The sequence below is a fragment of the Eleutherodactylus coqui genome, chromosome 6 (assembly GCF_035609145.1).
Source record: "Eleutherodactylus coqui strain aEleCoq1 chromosome 6, aEleCoq1.hap1, whole genome shotgun sequence".
NCBI classification, from domain to species: domain Eukaryota; kingdom Metazoa; phylum Chordata; class Amphibia; order Anura; family Eleutherodactylidae; genus Eleutherodactylus; species Eleutherodactylus coqui.
The window spans coordinates 79,469,082-79,489,141 of record NC_089842.1 but is presented as its reverse complement, the minus strand read 5'-3'; the positions used below and the strand labels follow the sequence as shown (position 1 = coordinate 79,489,141).

The window sequence follows — 20,060 nt, the reverse complement described above, 5'->3', positions numbered from 1 at the left end:
GGGCTCCTATAGATGCCCCAGCTGGAGTGGAAAAGTGTTAAATAAAAAAACCATGTGAATGTCCCCCAGAGGTCTTATATGATGTCATGGGAAATATAGATGGTAAAAAAAAATAATTACATAATTAATTAACTAAAACAAAATTACATAATAAAATACAAATATATACATAAGAAAGAAAATAACCCAAAGCCGACGCCAACTATAAATCTTAAGAAAAATTATTTTTTTTAGCTTTTTACCCCCAATAAAACTAAAAAATGAGAAAAAAAGTCAGTGAAAAACATATTTCAAAAATACCCCTCTATGTCACTGAAAAAAAAATGTTGGTAGCTGAAGGAAAAAAATGAGGCAGTTAAACCACCACATGGGTAAAATCCCTAAAAAGTATCTGGTGCTTAAGGGGTTAACTCAAGATATGTTCTGATGTGATGCAGCACAGAAATTTCCACAGTATCTGATTTACGTATGCCCAGACTGTTTTTAGCTTCACAATGGTATTGTCCTGGTTCATCAACTGTTTTTTTATAAGCCTCCGGATACAACTTCTGCCCATTTTTGTACCATATGATATTAGGATTTGGCGGATTGCTACTTTCCACAGAACACTCCAGTGTTACATGTTGTCCTCCCAGGAGTCTTATAGTCGGAATATTTGCCATAATTTGGACATTTTGAGGGACATCTGAAAAATAAAATTCCAAAATGTTCTTAGGATTGTCATTGTCTTTATGTATTGCTGCAGCTTAGAGCTGCTCTGTATTGTCAGTAACAACTATCTGGAAATATTCCAAAATTATATGAGGAAGTTAAAAAAATTAAATAGGTGATGCAGTAGTTAATGAAAAATATAACCAAAAAGCTATTGAATGCTAATGCATTGTATGAAGATCATTTGCACAGGATGGGGAATGACAGCAAGAACAGTCTATGGTGCGGCCATGGGTAACACCACTGCCCACTCATATACAAGAGTATTCAACATCACAAGCATCTTCATGACCCCAATGTAATTGAACCTCATAACACACAAACAGAGGTACATGAAGGGGAGTTCTTACGTTTCACATTAAGCTGTATGCTTTCACAGCCTTTCATCTCATTCTTCCTATACAGTAAACAACTGATATTCTTCTTGTTGTCTTTCCATGTTGGGACGAATGTCAGCGTGGTGGTGAGGCTTATCTTATGTGTGTCATTCTTTTTGTTCGTTGTCACTGTTCCATTTACATCCTGAAGCCAAGTCAGGCTGAGGTCATTCACAGGACAATAATAATCTATAGAGCAAGTGAATGTGACTCTACTGTTTTCTTCCATTTCAGAAGATGCATCTAATTTTAAATCCGGGCCAATATCTAAAAGAAAAAAGTTGCAAGCAGGGTGACTTTGAAACCACAAAAACAAAATACAGACAAGACGCTGGAGACATTTCTACTGACAAAGGAAAGTTTAGTTTCTGAGGGGGTAAAATTGGGCCTTATGGGGTTGCACCAGAATTCCAAGTCAAAATACTAACGACCACCTCTCTGTGAGTAATCAGTGACTGACTGACTGTGTGAGTTACATGTGGTGATGTCACCGACATGTGATCAGTCACTGGGGCTCTCAGCTCCGCCCCTTATCACATGATGGTGACATCATCACAGGTCGTTCATCCTTCTGCACTGAATGAGGGATTACGGGTTGACTACATTCCCCCACAAACACCCTCAGCGGGGAAGGGGGTCTCACCATTGAGACCCCCACTGATCCCGAATACAGGGGCCCTGTGTCTCTTGTCCTCCTCACTTTGGGCTTATGTCTTTATGTATTGTTGCAGCTTAGAGCTACTCTGTATTGTCAGTAACAACTATCTGGAAATATTCCAAAATTATATGAGGAAGTTAAAAAAATTAAATAGGTGATGCAGTAGTTAATGAAAAATATAGCCAAAAAGCTATTGAATGCTGATGCATTGTATGAAGATCATTTGCACAGGAAGGGGAATGACAGCAAGAACTGTCTATGGTGTGGCCATGGGTAACACCACTGCGCACTCATATACAAGAGTATTTTTGAAGTCCAAAGATTGAGAACTCTGTGAACTCCAGGATCACCTGAGCATGTGAACACAAGTTTAGAAGCTTATAAAATCTTGTAGTAGAAATAATTGGAGAGCTCTGTGCTGTGAAATTCAGAAGAACATCCTTGATAACATAGGAATACTCACATTTTACATCCAGGTACATGCGCGAAGATGTGTTGGATCCTTGACTATTGGAAGCTTCACATTCATAAAATCCAGAATCATTCTCTGTTATCTTACTGAAATTGTAGCGGCTGTCAGTGCTGTTAGAAAACAGCATTTTATTCTTGTACCAGATGTAACGGGAGACTGGCGGGTTTGCAACAGTAGAACAATTCAGAGTAACAGGGAATCCTTCTATTATATTTCCTTGCGGCTTTTGAATAGTTATGTGTTTGGGAGGATCTGAAATATTTTATACGACACGGCGTGAATCACAGTACAAAAAGTTGTAAATGAAATACATGGGTCTCTCAGAAATTGGGAGAGAAGTCAATGTTAGTAGGATGTCTTCTAAGCAATCAACTAGGGGAAATAGAAATTACTTAAAGGGTTATTCCCATCTGGAACTTTTATGTTATACCCCCAGGATATGCTATAAAATTCTGGTAGAAGTAGGTTTCACCTCTGACACCCAAACCTATGTCTAAGATTGCCCACTCCCCTTTTGGCTACATGCAGCAGCAAGTGGGTTGGGAGTTACAGAAACAACTCTTTGCTCCCATAACTTCCATAGAAGTGAAGGAGAGTTATGTAACCAACATAGCATAATGAGCTATGTTGTTTCTGCAGCTCCAAGTTGTAGAAACAGCATAGCTCACTGTCCTGCACCACTTCCATAATTCCTATTCACTCCTATGGGAGTTATAGAAACAATGCAGAGAAGCCTACTCGAAGGTTTCCGTAACCCCCAACTATCCTTGGCCGATGCAAACATCTGGATAGGGGTGGTCAGTTGGGTTCTGCAGAGGTGGAACAGCTTGGGGTATCCTACAGATATGCCATAAGATTCCAAGCCTGGAAGGCCCCTTTAATGTGGTAGAAGTATTTCCTTCCCCTCCCGTTCTGATTTATAGGTATTAACTCAAGATATGTTCTGATGTGATTACTTACGCAGCACAGAAATTTCCACAGTTTCTGATTTACTTGTGCCCATACTGTTTTTAGCTTCACATTGGTATCGTCCTGATTCATCAACTGTTTTTTTATAAGCCTCCGAGTCCAATTTCTGCCCATTTTTGTACCATATGATATTAGGATTTGGCGGATTGCTACTTTCTACAGAACACTCCAGTGTTACATTTTGCCCTTCCAGGAGTCTTATAATGGGACTCTTTGCAATAATTGTGACATTTTGGGGTTTATCTGAAAAATGAAATTCCAAAAATGTTCTTAGGATTATCATTGTCTTTATGTATTGTTGCAGCTTAGAGCTGCTCTGTATTGTCAGTAACAACTATCTGGAAACATTCCAAAATTATTTGAGCAAGTTCAAAAAAATGAAATAGGTGATGCACTAATTACTGAAAAATATAACTAGAAACCTAGTGTGCGTTAATGCATTGTATGAAGGTCATTTGCACAGGATGGGGAATGACAGCAAGAACTGGTGGCCATGGGTAACACCACTGCGCATTGATGACCTGTAAAAATAGCGCATTGGCGTGTTAGATCCATAAATCTATGTGAGGTTAAAATGTAACTTTTCTGGTTAGCCAATGCCGGTGTCACTCCTACAATACTTGTGTCATTTTATACAAGAGTATTTAACATCACAAACATCTTCATGACCCCAATGTAATTGACCCTCATAACACACAAACAGAAGTACATGAAGGGGAGTTCTTACGTTTCACATTAAGCTGTATGCTTTCATTGCCTTCCATCTCATTCATCCTATACAGTAAACAACTGATATTCTTCTTGTTGTCTTTCCATGTTGGGACGAACGTCAGCGTGGTGGTGATGCTTATCTTATGTGTGTCATTCTTTATGGCCGTCGTCACTCTTCCATTTACATCCTGAAGCCAAGTCAGGCTGAGGTCATTCGAAGGACAAGAATAATCTATAGAGCAAGTGAATGTGACGCTACTGTTTTCTTCCATTTCAGAAGATGCATCTAATTTTAAATCCGGGCCAATATCTAAAAGAAAAAAGTTGCAAGCAGGGTGACTTTGAAACCACAAGAACAAAATACAGACAAGCTGCTGGAGACATTTCTACTGACAAAGGAAAGTTTAGTTTCTGAGGGGGTAAAATTGGGCCTCATGGGGTAGCACCAGAATTCCAAGTCAAAATACTAACGACCACCTCTCTGTGAGTAATCAGTGACTGACTGACTGTGTGAGTTACATGTGGTGATGTCACCGACATGTGATCAGTCTCTGGGGCTCTGAGCACCGCTCCTGATCACATGATGGTGACATCATCACAGGTCGTTCATCCTTGTGCACTGAATGATGGATTACGGGTTGACTATATCCCCCCACAAATCCCCTCAGCGGGGGGTCTCACCATTGAGACCCATACTGATCCCGAATACAGGGGCCCTGTGTCTCCTGTCCTCCTCACTTTGGGCTTACTGCACTCCCTGCAGTTAAGAGGAGACTGAATGGAGCAATGGTCTTGCAAGTGCACTGTCACTCCTTTTATTTTCAATGGTACCCATAGATGCCCAGAGATACTGGAGCAGCAAGTGTTCGGGTATTTCCGTCAGCCTCATTAAAGTTATTGGATTCCCAACCATACATGCTCAGCCAGCACTCCAATCAGTGTAGCATCACTGCAGGTGAGAGAGGAATCCCCACAGTGATAGGGGGGAACATGGGACTTCCATTCTCAGGATCAATGGGGGTCTCAGTAGTGGACAGGGGATAACTTGTATTTCTGGTACAATCCCTTTAAAATGTACCTAGCTTTTCAGAAAACTTTTCAGAATAAGCAGTCTCGTGTGTATATGAGGAATAACACTACTTCAGAATAACACTATTTTCGGTCATTATATGACTTCTATATGGCATTTATTATCTGCTTTCTCCTCTGCAGGCAGTATATGTAATTTTCAGTTCTCTGAGTTGCTGGGAGGAGCCTACTGTTAGGCTGTCTTTTATAAACTACAACCCCTTCTCAGGATTGGTGGAGGTCCCAGCATTAAGAATTAAGACTCCCACAGTCATAAAGTTTTAACCTTACTGGTGGATAGCGGATAAATTTATAATTTGGCACAATCTCTTACAGCTGCCCATGCACCCTTCATAGCTGTTGGCTAAACACTCATTTGATTGACAGCTATTCTTCTTAACTCCACCATACAAATGCTTGCTCAGCTTGACCAAGCGCACAATTGTTTTCAATGAGTAAAAGGAGTTAAGCTGCCGCCAGACACTTCTGGCAATAACTTATCTCTTGTGGGAACAAAGAATTTGGCATGTTAGAAATCTGCCATCAGGGGAGTGTTGGAGAGTCCCATAAACATGACAAAGTTGGCCAGGCCACTGAAATCGCCTGAGTCATTTTATTTTTTTCTTATGTTTATGGACACCTTTAAATTTGCTAAAGTTGTTAGTATAAAAGCATTTTCCAAACTTTTATTTAAAAGAGCAATCTACCTTTTCTCTAAAATAGAGAATCAAAAAAATAAAAATAAAAAGTCTTTAGTAATATAAATAATCTACCTGGATACCATCAACAGAATAGATTATAACTAGAGATGAGCGAACGTACTCGGCCACGCCCCTTTTTCACTCGAGCACCGCAATTTTCAATACTTCTCTACTCGGGTGAAAAGATTCTGGGGGCGCCGTGGGTGAGCGGGCGGTTGCAGAGGGGAGTGGGGGGGAGAGTTAGAGAGAGAGAGCTCCCCCCTGTTCCCCACTGCTACCCCCCGATCCACCACGCCATTCCCCGCTCCCTGGCGCCCCCCGAATCTTTGCACCCGAGTAGCCAGGTACTCGAACATAGCCATGCTCGATCGAGTAATTACTCGAAATGAGTACGTTCGCTCATCTCTAATTATAACCAAACATTAAAAAAGTTGTCCCACGCTACCTATTGATGATTTATCTTTAGAAACTATCATTAATAGCACATCGGCAATGGTTCTCTGCCCAGGATCCCTCAGCAATAATTTGATTTCCTGGGCCAATATCTTTGTACAGTACTGACATGCCCTCTGAACGCTAGGGAGATGACTGCTCCAGTATAAAGGGGTAGGGGAGCACAGGGCAGGCCTTCCTAACGATAGAATTCAACACATCGTGGATTGGGTTGACAGATTACTGGGAGATGGTGGTGAGGATGCAGTGGTCATGGTGCACATTGGCACAAATAGCCAAATTAGAGGTCAATGGAGAACCCTCAAAAACAAATTAAGGGATCTAGGATCTAAGCTCAGGGCAAGGACCTCCAAGGTAGTTTTCTCGGAAATACTACTGTACCGCAAGCCACACCAGAAAGGCAGCGGAAGATTAGGGAGGTAAACAAGTGGCTCCGGAGATGGTGTAGGAAGGAGAAGCTTGGGTTTCTGGAGAACTGGGCTGACTTTCCTGTCGGCCACAGGCTCCAACGTAGGGATGGGTTGCATCTCAATGGGGAGGCTGCAGCATCCTGAGGGAGAAGATGGCTAGAAGGTTGGAGGAGTGTTTTTAAACTAGGGACCAGGGTAAGGGCATCAGGAGTGAGTAATAGGGAAGAAGACAATGTACACAGTGACCAGGGACAAGGAATGGGAATAGTGGTCAAGTGGAGTGTGGGGTTAGCACAGTTACAACTGTCAGAACAGCTAATAGGACCATAAGTAGCATAATGAATATAACGAATAACAACAACTGTATAAATTGTATGGCAATGAATACAAGAAGTCTGATCAGTAGAGTGGATGAGCTCAAAGCGAAAATGTCTGATGAAAATTACGATATAGTAGGATTAATGGCTTGATGACAAGTGCGATTGGGCGGTGAATTTACAGGATTACAATCTCTTCAGAAGAGAACTTAGGAACCAGAAAGGAGAAGCAGTATGTCTGTATGTTAAATCCTACTTAATGCTAAGGCTACGAGGAGATATAGGTGTAGGAGATGAACACATGGAATCTCTGTGGGTAGAAATACAGGGAGGGAAAAATGATAAAATCCTGATAGGGGTCTTCTATAGACCACCAAAAGCAATGGAAGAAACTGAAAACGTATTATTAAAACAAATAAAAAATGTTTCAAACCGCAATGAAATAATTATTATGGGAGACTTTAATTATCCGGATATAATGTGGGAAGGCGAAACCTGCAAATTTCATAAGGGCGTTAAGTTCTTGAGAACAATTAAAGAGAACAACCTTACCCAACTTGTGCGGGAGCCAACTAGAGGGAGGGCCACTCTGGACCAATTAATGGGGTTGCAAGTTGAGGGACACTTGGGAAATAGTAACAGCAGTATAATTAAATTCCAGCTGTCATTCGATAGGAAGCCTTATCATGGAACGACAAAAAAAATAAACTTTAGTTAAGAAAAATTTGGATCAGTTCAGAATTACTCTTGGCAACATTAAATAGGACAATGTCCTCAAAAATAACAGTGCAGGCGACAAATGCGAGAAGTTTAAAAACATTCTAATCACCTTATGTGAGCAGCTCATGCCCTTTAAAAACAAAAGAACTACAAGCAGAAGGAAACCAATGTGGCTCGACAAGACTGTAAGGGGGGCAATAAGTGAAAAAAGAAACTGTTTAAATTATTAAAACAAGAAGGCAGCGAAGAAGTGCTAAAAACATACAGGAAAAAAACAAATTATGCAAGGAGAGCCAAAGAGAGCAAAAATAACCCTAAACTGTTTTTCAATTATATAAACAGTAAAAGGATTTGCACTGAAAGCCCTGGCCCTTTAACAAATAATGCAGGAGAAACCATAGAAGACGATGGGTAAAGGCAATAATAAATAGTTTTTTTCTCAAGTGTATTCATTAATTAAAAAGAAATGTCACACAAGATGCAGGGGAATAAAACAACCCCCCACCCCCACCACACACACACTAAATAAAGGGTACCTAAGGGTACTAAGGGAACTAAGTGACGTGATGGATTGACTGCTATTTCTTATATTTATGGATATTACTTAGACCGGGGTTGTACCACTGGATTGGCGTACTGGCAATGTGGTTCCAATATACAAAAAGGGGTCAAGAAGAGAGCCTGGTAACTACAGGCCAGTAGATCTCACTTCGATAATTGGAAAAATATTCAAAGGTGTTTCTGAGAGACCCCATCCTAGAATACCTCAAGGAAAACAACTGCATAACCCCTCATCAGCACGGGTTCATGAGGGGTCGATCATGTCAGACCAATCTGATCAGCTTCTACGATGAAGTAAGTTCTAGATTGGAGAGAAGGGAGAGTCTATTAATCTCATATATCTGGATTTCTCTAAAGAATTTCACACCGTGCTGCATAATAGGTTGATATATAAAATGAGACAGCTCGGACTGGGAGAAAACGTGTGTATCTTGGTAAAGAACTAACTTGGACATGGAAGGCAGATGGTGTTAATGGTTCATACTCCGATTGAGCCACTGTTGCTAGCGGGGTGCCACAGGGTTCAGTATTAGGCCCCATTCTGTTCAATATATGTATCAGTGACCTGATAGAGGGGCTGCACAGCAAAATATCAATATTTGCAGATGATATGAAATTATACAACATAATTAATACAAAGGAGGACAAGTTGTGGCTACAAATGGACCTGGATAAGCTGGGGCTGGGATAAAAAAATGGCAAATGAAGTTCAACATTGGTAAATGTAAGGTTATGCACATGGGCAGGAGAAACTGATGTTTCCCGCTCAGGGAACAACTGATCGCTCGAGAGTCTCAAGCAGTGGAACCTTCCCAATCTGCTATTGATTTTAGATCCTGAGGATATGTAATTAATAGCTAGACGTGGCACATCCCCTTTAATTCAAGGCCATAATATACTGTACAACATGCTGTTTAACTGAAAACACTGTTTAGTACATATAGGGATTGTAGAGCTGATTTGGAGTTATCCACAGTTTGCTTTTCACTTCATTTTCAATAGCCGTTTACAACGTGACAGTTCAGCTCTGCTATATCTGCTTTCTGTAATAAATATTTGTCGATAGAAATATAAAGGTAACTTACCACTCACTGTAAGGCTCATGTTTGTAGACATCCATTTCCAGTCATTATTCTTCCCCTTTTTCTTCCCCATCAGCCTGATCTGGTAACGTCCAGCGTGTTCACTCTGAAGGTCACTTATTAATATGGTGCAGTCCTTATTGTTCTTTCCTCTGTATTCTACTCTGTCCTTAAAAGAACTGTCTATCTCCATATTGCCTTTACTTTGATAAACAATGGCTCCTTTATAATTACTTTCTTCCTCATGATATACTGAGTTATGATACCACGTGTAGTTGTGGATGTCTTCACTAGAATTGATTTCACAAGGTAAAATGACACAAGAACCCTTCCAGGCAATAACATTGCTCCCCAATTTCACCTGGTCCCCTAGAAAACAGATAATGTGTTCAGCACATCACTATGTAATTCCTAATAACCAGCAAAGAATCACATATTCATGTAAATAGACAAATATTATAGTTGTATTCCTTTATATAGAGGGTGTTACTATAGTAGTTATATTCTTGTACATAGGAGTAATGATGTAATTTGAAGCTGGTGGGTCCAAATGCAAAATCTTTAATAGGACCCGACCAACTATAATTCTTCATTTACACTACTGGTCTCCTCATATGGGGAGGATACAGCTTATGGGTTCCCAAGGGATTCAGGGCCTAGATGCGACTACATTCTCTTCACCCACTGCAGTTGCACCCCTACATATGAGCCAATATTATAGTGATTACTTTTTTAAAGATAGATAGCATAGGCAATAATTATATTCTTGTACATAGAAGGCCGTAGTTACATTTTTGAACATATGGAGAATTATAGTTGATATAGTCTTTTACATAGGGGGAACTATTATAGTAGTTACAGTTGTGAAAGTATTAGGAGGATTTGTCTTACACGTGTTATTCAGGGGTTAATATAGCTTAATCTGAAGCTCTTAAAGGAGCACAAACTTGACTGAGCTATCCGTAGTAGTGTGTGGGGGGTGGGGGGGGGGTTGAGCATTTCCTGGAGACCATATTGTTGATCCTTTCTATACAGGAGTGAGTATCACTGGCATCGCTCACAGTGCTGCCATCATGGAAGCAAGAGAGTGTTCTCCACCAGTGCTGCTGGCATGGAGTCGGAGTTGGCTGGACAGCGTCCGCCCCCGCCCCCCCCCCCCCCCCCCCCGCCACATCCATTCACGGTAATCAGGCAATCATTCATAAGTGAATGACTGCGGTTTACATTAAGCAGCATGTCATTCAGTTTTCTGCAGTCCTTCAGTCACTGCATGCATTTACATGGGCCAGGTATCATTTAGAACCGTTCATATTCCCGCGATCCCACAGGAATCTGAACGATAATTGTCCCGTGTTAAAGGCCCATTAGTTCTTGTAACCAAATTATTTTTACTCTTATTAGTGTAATATAATGCAAGCACACGTCACATTATGTATTAATTCATCAGTGTTAGACTTTGCAGTGATTTGTTACTTTTCTACAACAATAATGTATTTTAGGCCACTGCCCACTGTGATTGGACTATTACGCCTTTCTTTGTTCTATTTTTTGCAATAAAAACTCCTGTGAATGAGCTACTTCCTTCCGAAGGGCTTTGGAACAAGACCTAATTGGTGCACGTTGTGTTTTTTCTCTGGTGTACTGTACAAACTATTGGGCATACTTGGTTGATGAGGCTTCGATACGCCTCAAGTATCAGCTACATTCAGGGATTACTTCATAGTACAAAGGGGGCAATATTATAATAGTTATATTTTTGTACATAGGGCAGTCTTATAGAAGTTGAGCTTTTGAAAACAAGAATTGTAGTGGCCCAGAGCTATGGGCCACTTCAAAATATCTTTCAAGTTTGACAAGTGCGCTTATGTTGTCAGCAAGTTCTGTATGCATTAAGTGTATGTGGTGCACTTCTGCAGCACTGAAAGTGTTAACTGTCTGGTATGTGAGATGTCTGGAAATGTATTGTTTTGTGTGATAAGTTGGTGGTCACCTGACCATGCTTCATATTAATGTTTGCAGTGGAGTCGAGTCTGGAGTCTGGTCTAAGTCAGTTAGTAAGAAGGTCACCTCCTGGCCTAGTCTAGCCTGAACCAGTCTGAGAGCCAGGACATTTGGAATATCTGTTGATGTGTCTCTGAAGCGCTGTACACAGCATTCTCCTGTGCTGTGGAAGTGAGAATTAGGAAGCTGAAAGGTATCACCCATCTCCCTTGGATACCTCTTATCCCAGGAGACCGCAGGGTAGCTGCAAGCCCCTGTGGGAGAGAAGACGTGTCTAGTGTCTGCTGTCTTTCCTGCAATCGTGAGTGTGAACAGGGAGAGAGAGAGAAAGGAAAGTGGAAATATGTGTCCGGGACTGGGACCTTGCAGATAACTTTAGCTGTGGAATATTCTCCCATGAATTCTGTGTATGCCTCCCTGCCCTCTTATGCAGAGCGGTGCAAGTTGTACTTCGCTGCCAAACTTATCATGCAATTCTTGAACTGTTAGTAAATGGGTCTCACTGACCGTTCCCGATGTGACTCTTAAATGGACTTCTCCATGTGTGTGGAATCTTTAATAACTATCTGTCGTATCCACCGTGGAGGACGGAACTGTGATGTCACCCGTGACAACCCCAGAGGAAGAACAAAGGTAAGCCAGTTCCTGGTTACCTTCTGCTTAAATATCCTGCCCTTGTCCCCGTTGGACGTGTCCCTGGCTACCCTCCGGGTGGGAGACAATAGCACCACCGTGGCAGGGCTTACAACTCATCCCCGCTGTCTTCTAGGCAAGGGCCTGCTCCTCGGACGCTGTAGAATCAGTGTTATAGTATTGAAGTACTGTTTTAACATACCTCTGTTGTATACACCTTTAAAAAGAAGCATCAGAAACACAAAGGTCCATGTCCCTTGTACTTGTATGTTCTTCATGATCCTAAGGAGTAAAAAAAAGTTTCCACAGATACTATGCATAGTTCTCTTATTTTCTATATTCAATAGACTGTATAATTTAAAATTTGGGGCACTGGAGAATTTCAAGCTCTGTAGGGTCAAGGTAGTAAATGTTGCTGTACCCTGCAGGGCTATTATTTTACTAGTCATGGAAAGACTTTCACAACAGCTACAGGAGCTCCACAGTGTGAGGACTCCTCTAAACTCCTTGTACCGCAGCTTTCTGAACCTCTATGAGTATAACATAGGAGAGAGGGTGAGAGTAGCGGTTATTGGTTATTTTTAGTGGGTTTAGGATTTTACCTCCCAAATGTTTGAACATTAAAAAAAAAAGAAAAAATTTAATTATGAATTTTTTTTTCTCTGTGGAAGGAAATTGAGAGGATCCGCAGGGCTTCATTTATAAGTACTGATTTGAGTTCTAAGATTCCACAGAGCTGCAGAATATTGCGGTACTACTCCAGGACAATATAGATGCAGCAGAGGGGAGTTTTTCATTGGACAGTTTCTCTTGTGCATTTAGACATCTTACATTGTGATTACCTATAGTTTTCCTGTAGGCTAATAGCATGTGAAATGATGGCCACAAGCTAAATGACAAACTTGGTTCTGATGTTAGACATAGCTACTAATAATTCATAGTGTTCAAAACATACTAATAACTTTGTAAAAAAAAAACAACTGTAAAGGAAGTTTACAACTGACTGAGGTTGAAATGGAAAATATTAGTATGTAAGGGATGTGCCATCCTAAATAGGCAAATCGTGCTCCTTCATACAAGACTCAACCCAGAGTCAATGAAGTGTAATTTCTGTGTTCTGTGGAAATGATATTTTCTGCTAACATGCACATTGAACCAACATTAACTGTACGTATAGTACAGGACTGCCTGATAGTAATTCAGCACAAAAAGGGTTCAGGAGGAACAGTGGCTAATTGTCAATTAATTTGGTCAGTACGTCACTTGCACCAAAGGTTATTAAATTAATCCGGAGCATTTCACATGTAATCTTTTGATCCTTATGGATGTTGTCACCTGTGTGGGCATTGATAACAGCAGAGTTCATTATGAAATTGAAAGTGGGCATGCACATCTACACTATAATTGTAAGATATGTCAACTGGTTCATTGATTCTCAGTCCAATATGCGTTTTAATAGAGCTTATGGGACTGAGTTCTGCTAAACCTGCTCTGTAACACAGGGTCCTATTGACTGACTAAAGTAAACGATGATCCTCCATTGGGCCAAGGCTTCGACACAACAATGGACCCCAGAAAAGGACAAGCCCTATTTTGTAGTGTACTATATTGTTGTATGACAAGATCTGTGGATTTTCTCACTTAATTTAGAAAAAAATTAACCAACCAATTAGTTGTATCTGTTTTTGGAAAAACGACTAGTATGACCACCATAACAGATCACCTGACTTTTTAAAGGAACTTCCTACTTGGTCTTTGATCCTTTGTGCTTCGTGGTCAAACATCCAACATAGAAATAATAATAGAAGTATCAAATTAGCTCATTTCAATGGTCAATTAACAAAAAACAAACACCCAATATATGGCTTAAAGGGTGTGAAAAAATAGCTGCTGTCTCATGATATGAATATGGACCAAACCTTACCTCAAAACTCTCAGATATCGCAACCATAATAAAAACTAAAAAATCTGTACCCAAAGTTGGGATTTCCTTCATTGTACCTGCTTCCTACCTTCTATTTATATGAGTACCATAGATAAATTCATGTTTCTAGCCTGCAGTGAACCCCATAAAATGATTCTGTACATTTACTATAAGCTCTAAGAGTAATCATGTCCAGGCACAACATTACAAAACAGTATGTTACCTGCAATATTTGATATTTTGGTCTGTCCATGCATTAGTAACAAGCTTTTGACTCAACTTTCCTGCTTTCTGCACTATTATACATTGTAGTGGTGTGTTGTTATGTGGTAGATGGGCTTTTGAGCACCTTTAAACACCAGAGTCAGGGTGAAACACTACTTTTACACCCCCTACAGCTACAGCCCTGCCCTAATAATACAATGCATTTTCCTGTGCTACCATGACCCAAAGACAAACAGCATACCCTGATAACTTTCCCAAGGCTTCTATGGCTTAACGAAACATGGTATACCATTATGAGTTTCTTTAGGCTTCCTTGGGTTATTGACACCTTGTACACCATGACAAATGTCCTTGTGTTGTACAAGTTATCAAGTAGTGCACAAATGTTTCCCTGAGCTTTTATGAGTTAAAGATAGTGTACATGATGCCCTATTATAAGTTTTGTTGTGCTCCCATCATCCAAAAATATACATTAGATCATGGTAACTTTTCCTTAGCTTCCATACTTTAATTACACATAATACATTGTGATGAGTTTCTTCAGGTTTGAGTGTTTTAGAGACACATAATACAACATTAGAGATGAGCGAACGCGTTCGTCCGAGCTTGCTATTCGTGCGAATATTAGGGTGTTCGGGATGTTCGTTATTCGTAACGAACACCATGCGGTGTTCTGGTAAATTAAACTTTCTTCCCTGAGACGTTAGAGATTTCAAGGCTTGAAATCCCCGCCTCCAGAAACACAGCCAATCACAGCCATTCAATGACATCATTGTCATTGGCTGTGATTGGCTGAAGGCACATGTGCTTCTGGAGGCAGGGATTTAAAGTCTTTCGTGGAGAAAGCTTGTCTGCCGTGGACCAGGAGGGAGTGACAGCCTGCAGGAGCGCCGCAGATCATCTAAAAACGTAAGTAATGCTTTTTATTCTTTGCTCCACTGTATTACCGGCGTATAAGGTGACAGTTGGGGGGTCGTCTTATACGCCCGGTCGCCTTATACGCCGGTATATATTTTTAGTGTAACACATTTCTGGATGAATTGCAGGAAAGGGGTTATATATTTAACCCCTTTCCGACCATTCATCCTGCGATCGCCGGCAGCCCATTGCATTCAGTGGAGTCGGCTGTATTGCCGGTTCCATTGAATTCAATGGGCAAACATCGTTCTTCTCTGCTACAGCTGTTACAGCTGTGCCAGAGGAGGACGATCTTTATGCTGACAGTGGGGGGGGGGGGGGCACTCTTGCCGCTATTGTGGCTTAATAGTGGGACCTGTGAACTTGAGATGCAGCCCACCATGTAGCCCCTCGCCTGCCCTATCCGTCACTGTGTCATTCCCATCACTTTCCTGAATTGCCCAGATTTTCACACATGAAAACCTTAGCGAGCATCGGCGAAATACAAAAATGTTCCGGTCGCCCATTGACTTCAATGGGGTTCGTTGTTCGAAACGAACCCTCGAGCATCACGGGAAGTTCGTTACGAATAACGAACACCCGAACATTTTGGTGTTCGCTCATCTCTATACAACATGCTTCCATGTCCAAAATATTCATAGTACATCGTGATTGCTTTTTTGAGGTGTCTTTGGCTTAAGGGACAACATGAGCTTTTCTGTGTTCATGGCTTGAAGATTCAGTGGTGCCTTGGCTTAAGAGTTTAATTCATTCTGTGATTAAGCTGTTAACCCAAAACACTCTTATTTCAAATCAATTTTACACATGGAAATGAATTGAATAAATAAGCCCTAACTACGCTACATGTAAAAAACAAACATTAATACTCCCCTATCACTGATGTTCCGGTTCTCACATGGCTGCTGCTGTTACATCGTCCTCCTTCTCCTCCTGCTGCTGCATCCTTGTTCTCACCCTCCTCCTGCTGCTGCTGCTCCTGCTGCCTCCTCAACCTCCTCCTGCTGCTCCTTCCTCCTCCTCCTCCTGCTTCCTGCTTCTTGCTGTTACTTGTGTTGCTGCGATCTGTAGTTTTAAGCTTCCTATCAGCACAGCCCTCACAGGGTACAAATCGCACAGCAAACTTCAATAGACAAGGATTCATGACTGCTCATCCTGAACACCAGACAGAGACTGACCAGGAGCTGGGTTTACATGTGAGCACAGACCCAGGAGACTGGCTAGCAGGAAGTACCACATCTAGCCAGGTCAATTAATTAACCCTGTGAAGGCTGTGCTGCTAGGAAGCTTAGAACTACAGATCCCAGCAGCACACGTAACACTTGCTCCTGCTTCCTCCTTCTCCTGCTGCTGCTCCTGTTTCCTTTTCTTCCTCCTGCTCCTGCTTCCTCCTCATCCCTCCTCCTGCTGCTGCTGCTTCTGCTTCCTCCTCCCTTCTTCTCCTCCTCCTGCTGTTCCTACTTCCTGCTACTTCCTCCTCCTGCTTCTTTCTCCAACTCCTCCTGCAGCTCCTGCTTCCTCCTCCTTCTTCTTCCTCCTTTCTCGTCCTCGCTGCCACCATGTCCCCCTCCACGCTGACAGAGCCTTTCTTCCTCGAAGCGGGGCTTGAATTCCCTGCCTCCAGCAAGCAAATTCTCTGATTAGTTAATCCAGCACAGTGTCAGCCAGTGAAAGCCGGCACTGGGTTAGACAATCACAGCCATTCAATGACATTATTGAATGGCTGTGTTTGGTTAATCCAGCATTGCATCAGCCAATGAAAGCCGGTACTGGGTTAACCAATCAGAGCATTAGCTTGCTGGAGCTTGCAAACTTCTTGACTTGAGAGCAGGCTCATAACCCAAGTTTCTTTCTCTTAAATCAGAGCAAAAATTTGGGAGAGAGCCTGCTTGCAAGTCAAGAAGCTTGCAGGCTAAGGCACGAGCAAGCCGAGGCACCACTGTACATGATAACTGTTGACTTAGGTGTCCATAGTATGAAAAGATTTTCTGAGATTTAAAACAGTAGTCTAAGGGTGACTACCCACTAGCGTTTGAAAATTTGCTGTGTTTTTTTTCCAGGTGTCTATGGGGCTTTCTAATGTTAAAAACGCATTGCGGCAAAATCGCAAATTACCGTGAAATCGCGATTTTGCGTAATGCGATTTTAACATTAACAAGTCCCATAGACCCCTGAAGAAAAAAAAAGCTGCAAATTTCGCAGTCAAAAAGAATGTAGTGGGTATTCACCCTAACTTGAAAATTGTCCTTCAATACGGAACTGGTGGGTGTCCCACTCCCAGGACAGCAGAGCATAAAGGAACAGCTGCATTCACTGGAGTACCACAACCCATATATATAAGCAATGTTCCTAGACCTGTTGACTGGTCCTATAGCTCAGGCCATTCAAGTTTTGGTGCTCCTTCTTTACACTTATCCATGCCTAGCCCCCCCCCCCCCCCCCCAATCATACATTAATGTTCTATCCTAAGGAAAAGTCATAACAATATTTAATATTTTCGTGGACCATGTATTTATAGGGAAAACATTTTGTATGTTTAAGCCATGGAACCATAAGAGAGGTCATCATAGCGTACCATTAGCCTATGGATAGTGAAATTATAAAATTAACTCATAATACAGTAATATGTGTCTTTATCCCATGGAAGTCTAAGGAAGCACATTATAATGTCCCATGTATAATGTAATGCAACACTCAAGAATCTCAGCTGGTAAGTAGTTACTTGTAGCCGCTGCGCAGGGTGCCCAGACAGCTGTGGACTATGTAGGGTGTCAATCCAAAAGAAAAATGTGTCTAGCACTGTAATCTAATAATGTGGCTATATTTATTTAGATAACAACAACTAAAAAACATAATGAAGAATGTCCCACACATACATGATTGGGGTTCTTTACCATTTAGTTATAGTGTGAATCAGTCAATAAAAATCTTTTAGATGGAGCGCTGGACACATTGTATCTATCATGTAATGTAAAATCCCTCTTGATATCAATGACATCCATTTGAAAAAAAAGAAAATTAACCATGAATTGTTGATTATAATACTTTTTATGTATTAATTCACTAATTAATTCATATATTTAAATAAGGATGTTCTAATTACAAGCTGAAACATTTTACCTTCTCCTCCAGGATCGTCCTTCTTGGTGTCTGATCTGAGTGATGATGATACAACTTCTGCTCTTCTTAGAGTTAGAACCAACAAAAAGATATCAAACCTATCAACCAGAACAAAGCAGCCGCTCGCTCTCCCTCCCTCAGTTTCCTGCCTTAAGCCTCATTTCTGGCAGCAGAAATCACTAGTACAAGATAGACCGAAAGTGAAAATTCAGCTCCCATCTACAGGTGAGCTGAACCATGACATTCCCACAAATGATCTCTTCAAACACATGAAGTCCTAGGTCTTAGGATCCTTTTACAGAACAGATAAATTGCGTATAATGAGCGCTGAGCGACTATATATGTAGTTCATTGGTGCTTGTTGAAAACATTTCTATGTTGCAGTTGTACAATCTTTTGTTCCTCCCGTCGTACACTTTCCATTATTGTCAGCAGTGCATCCCCGATTTCCACAAGCCGGTGTGCTGCTGTCAATGATAACTTCTGGCCTGCATAAAAGATGTAAGACAAACGAGTTTTATCCTTTGCTGTTTGATCAGTGGGATGTTTACACTGGGTAATGATAAGGAATTAACAATCAAAAAAAAGATCATTAAAGGGGTGGTCTCATGAAATCAAGTGGGGTTATACACTTCTGTATGGCCATATTAATGCACTTTGTAATATACATCGTGCATTAATTATGAGCCATACAGAAGTTATTCACTTACCTGCTCCATTGCTAGCGTCCCCGTCTCCATGGATCCGTCTAAAATCGCCTCTTCTGGCGATTTTAGACGCGCTTGCGCTGTGCCGTCTTCTCCGTTGTGAATGGGGCCGCTCGTGCCGGAGAGCTGGTCCTCGTAGCTCCGCCCCGTCACGTGTGCCGATTCCAGCCAATCAGGAGGCTGGAATCGGCAATGGACCGCAGAGCCCACGGTGCACCATGGGAGAAGACCCGCGGTGCATCGTGGGTGAAGATCCCGGCGGCCATCTTGGTAAGGTAAGTATGAAGTCGCCGCAGCGCGGGGATTCAGGTAAGTGATAAACTTTTTTTTTTTTTAACCCATCCCTTGTGTTTGTCTCGCGCCGAACGGGGGGCCTATTGAAAAAAAAAACCCCGTTTCAGCGTGAGACAACCCCTTTAAGGCAATGATCGCCGAGTGTAAAAGGCCATTTAGATACCCTGCTCAGCCACCATAGGGTACATTTCTCTTAGTGGTTTCACAACCTAATGTGTCATACCTTGTAAACCCAATTGCACGTAGGGAATGAAAAACCCTTTTGTTCCCTATCCTATGAAAATAATTTTTATTGATTATTTAAAAGCAGAACTGAAATGTACTCCTTTGTTCAAAGAGAAATTCACTGTTCAAAAGTCCAGGTCCCTAGAAGTTCATGATGCCATTAGCCTCAGTCCGCTGAAGATGCTGAATGTCAGCGAAACATGTTCGGGTGACTCGTACTAAGGTGTTTAATTAGCAGATTGCTCTAGTAGCATTTTTACGGGATAAAACAAGTATAAAGGCTGATTTAGACACAACAATTTAGAGCGATAATCGTTGTGTCTAACTGCACTGACATTGTGAAGTTTTCGTTAAGCCGTCGCTGATTGATGACCTTTCAGCATGCTGAAAGATCAGTGATCAGTTATCAGGAATTCGCAGCAGGATACAGCTGGAGTATCGCCGGTTTGTGAGTGTGAATGACGTAATACCCAGTGTGCTATAATAACAACTTTCAGTTAAAGGACCAATCTGGTGAAAATATTTTTTCCAGGTATTATGTAACGAGCCCTCCAATCCTCTAGATCAACATTGCAGGACAATAGTCTGAACTGGATGAATATACTACATGCCTTTTTCTCAGCCTTATATACTATGTTACTACTAGAGATGAGCGAACGTGTTCTAAACGAACACTTACGCACCCAGACACCGGCTTTACCGAGGACTTCAGTGTCCGCGCGTAAAGATTCGGCCGGCACCGGGGGGCGGGGAGAGGCGCGGCGGCGCGGGCGGCAGCAGCGGGGAACAGGGGGGAGCCCTCTCTC

The 20,060-nt window shown here is 41.6% G+C and overlaps 1 protein-coding gene across 1 annotated transcript; it reads right to left on the bottom strand.

Annotated features, from left to right (window-relative positions):
- Positions 1-221: 221 nt before the first annotated feature.
- LOC136631355 (B-cell receptor CD22-like) lies at positions 222-18,069 on the bottom strand. The gene is made up of 8 exons (XM_066605621.1): positions 18,029-18,069; positions 12,047-12,126; positions 9,214-9,579; positions 3,915-4,208; positions 3,179-3,430; positions 2,210-2,470; positions 1,062-1,355; positions 222-685 (listed from the first exon to the last, which is right to left on the bottom strand). The coding sequence occupies exons 2-8, from the start codon at positions 12,120-12,122 to the stop codon at positions 399-401; spliced, it is 1,830 nt and encodes a 609-aa protein (XP_066461718.1). The 5' UTR covers positions 12,123-12,126; positions 18,029-18,069; the 3' UTR covers positions 222-398.
- Between the last annotated feature and the right edge of the window lie 1,991 nt (positions 18,070-20,060).

Bases quoted from the DNA above. Each gene is read 5' to 3' on its own strand.
- LOC136631355 (XM_066605621.1), bottom strand. From the start codon at position 12,122: ATGAAGAACATACAAGTACAAGGGACATGGACCTTTGTGTTTCTGATG. The intron at 4,209-9,213 runs GTAAGTTACCTT...TTTTTCTTTTAG, and splicing joins CATGAGCCTTACAGTGAGTG to ATATTGGCCCGGATTTAAAA. The intron at 2,471-3,178 runs GTAAGTAATCAC...AAAATATTTCAG, and splicing joins TGTGGAAATTTCTGTGCTGC to ATCCTCCCAAACACATAACT.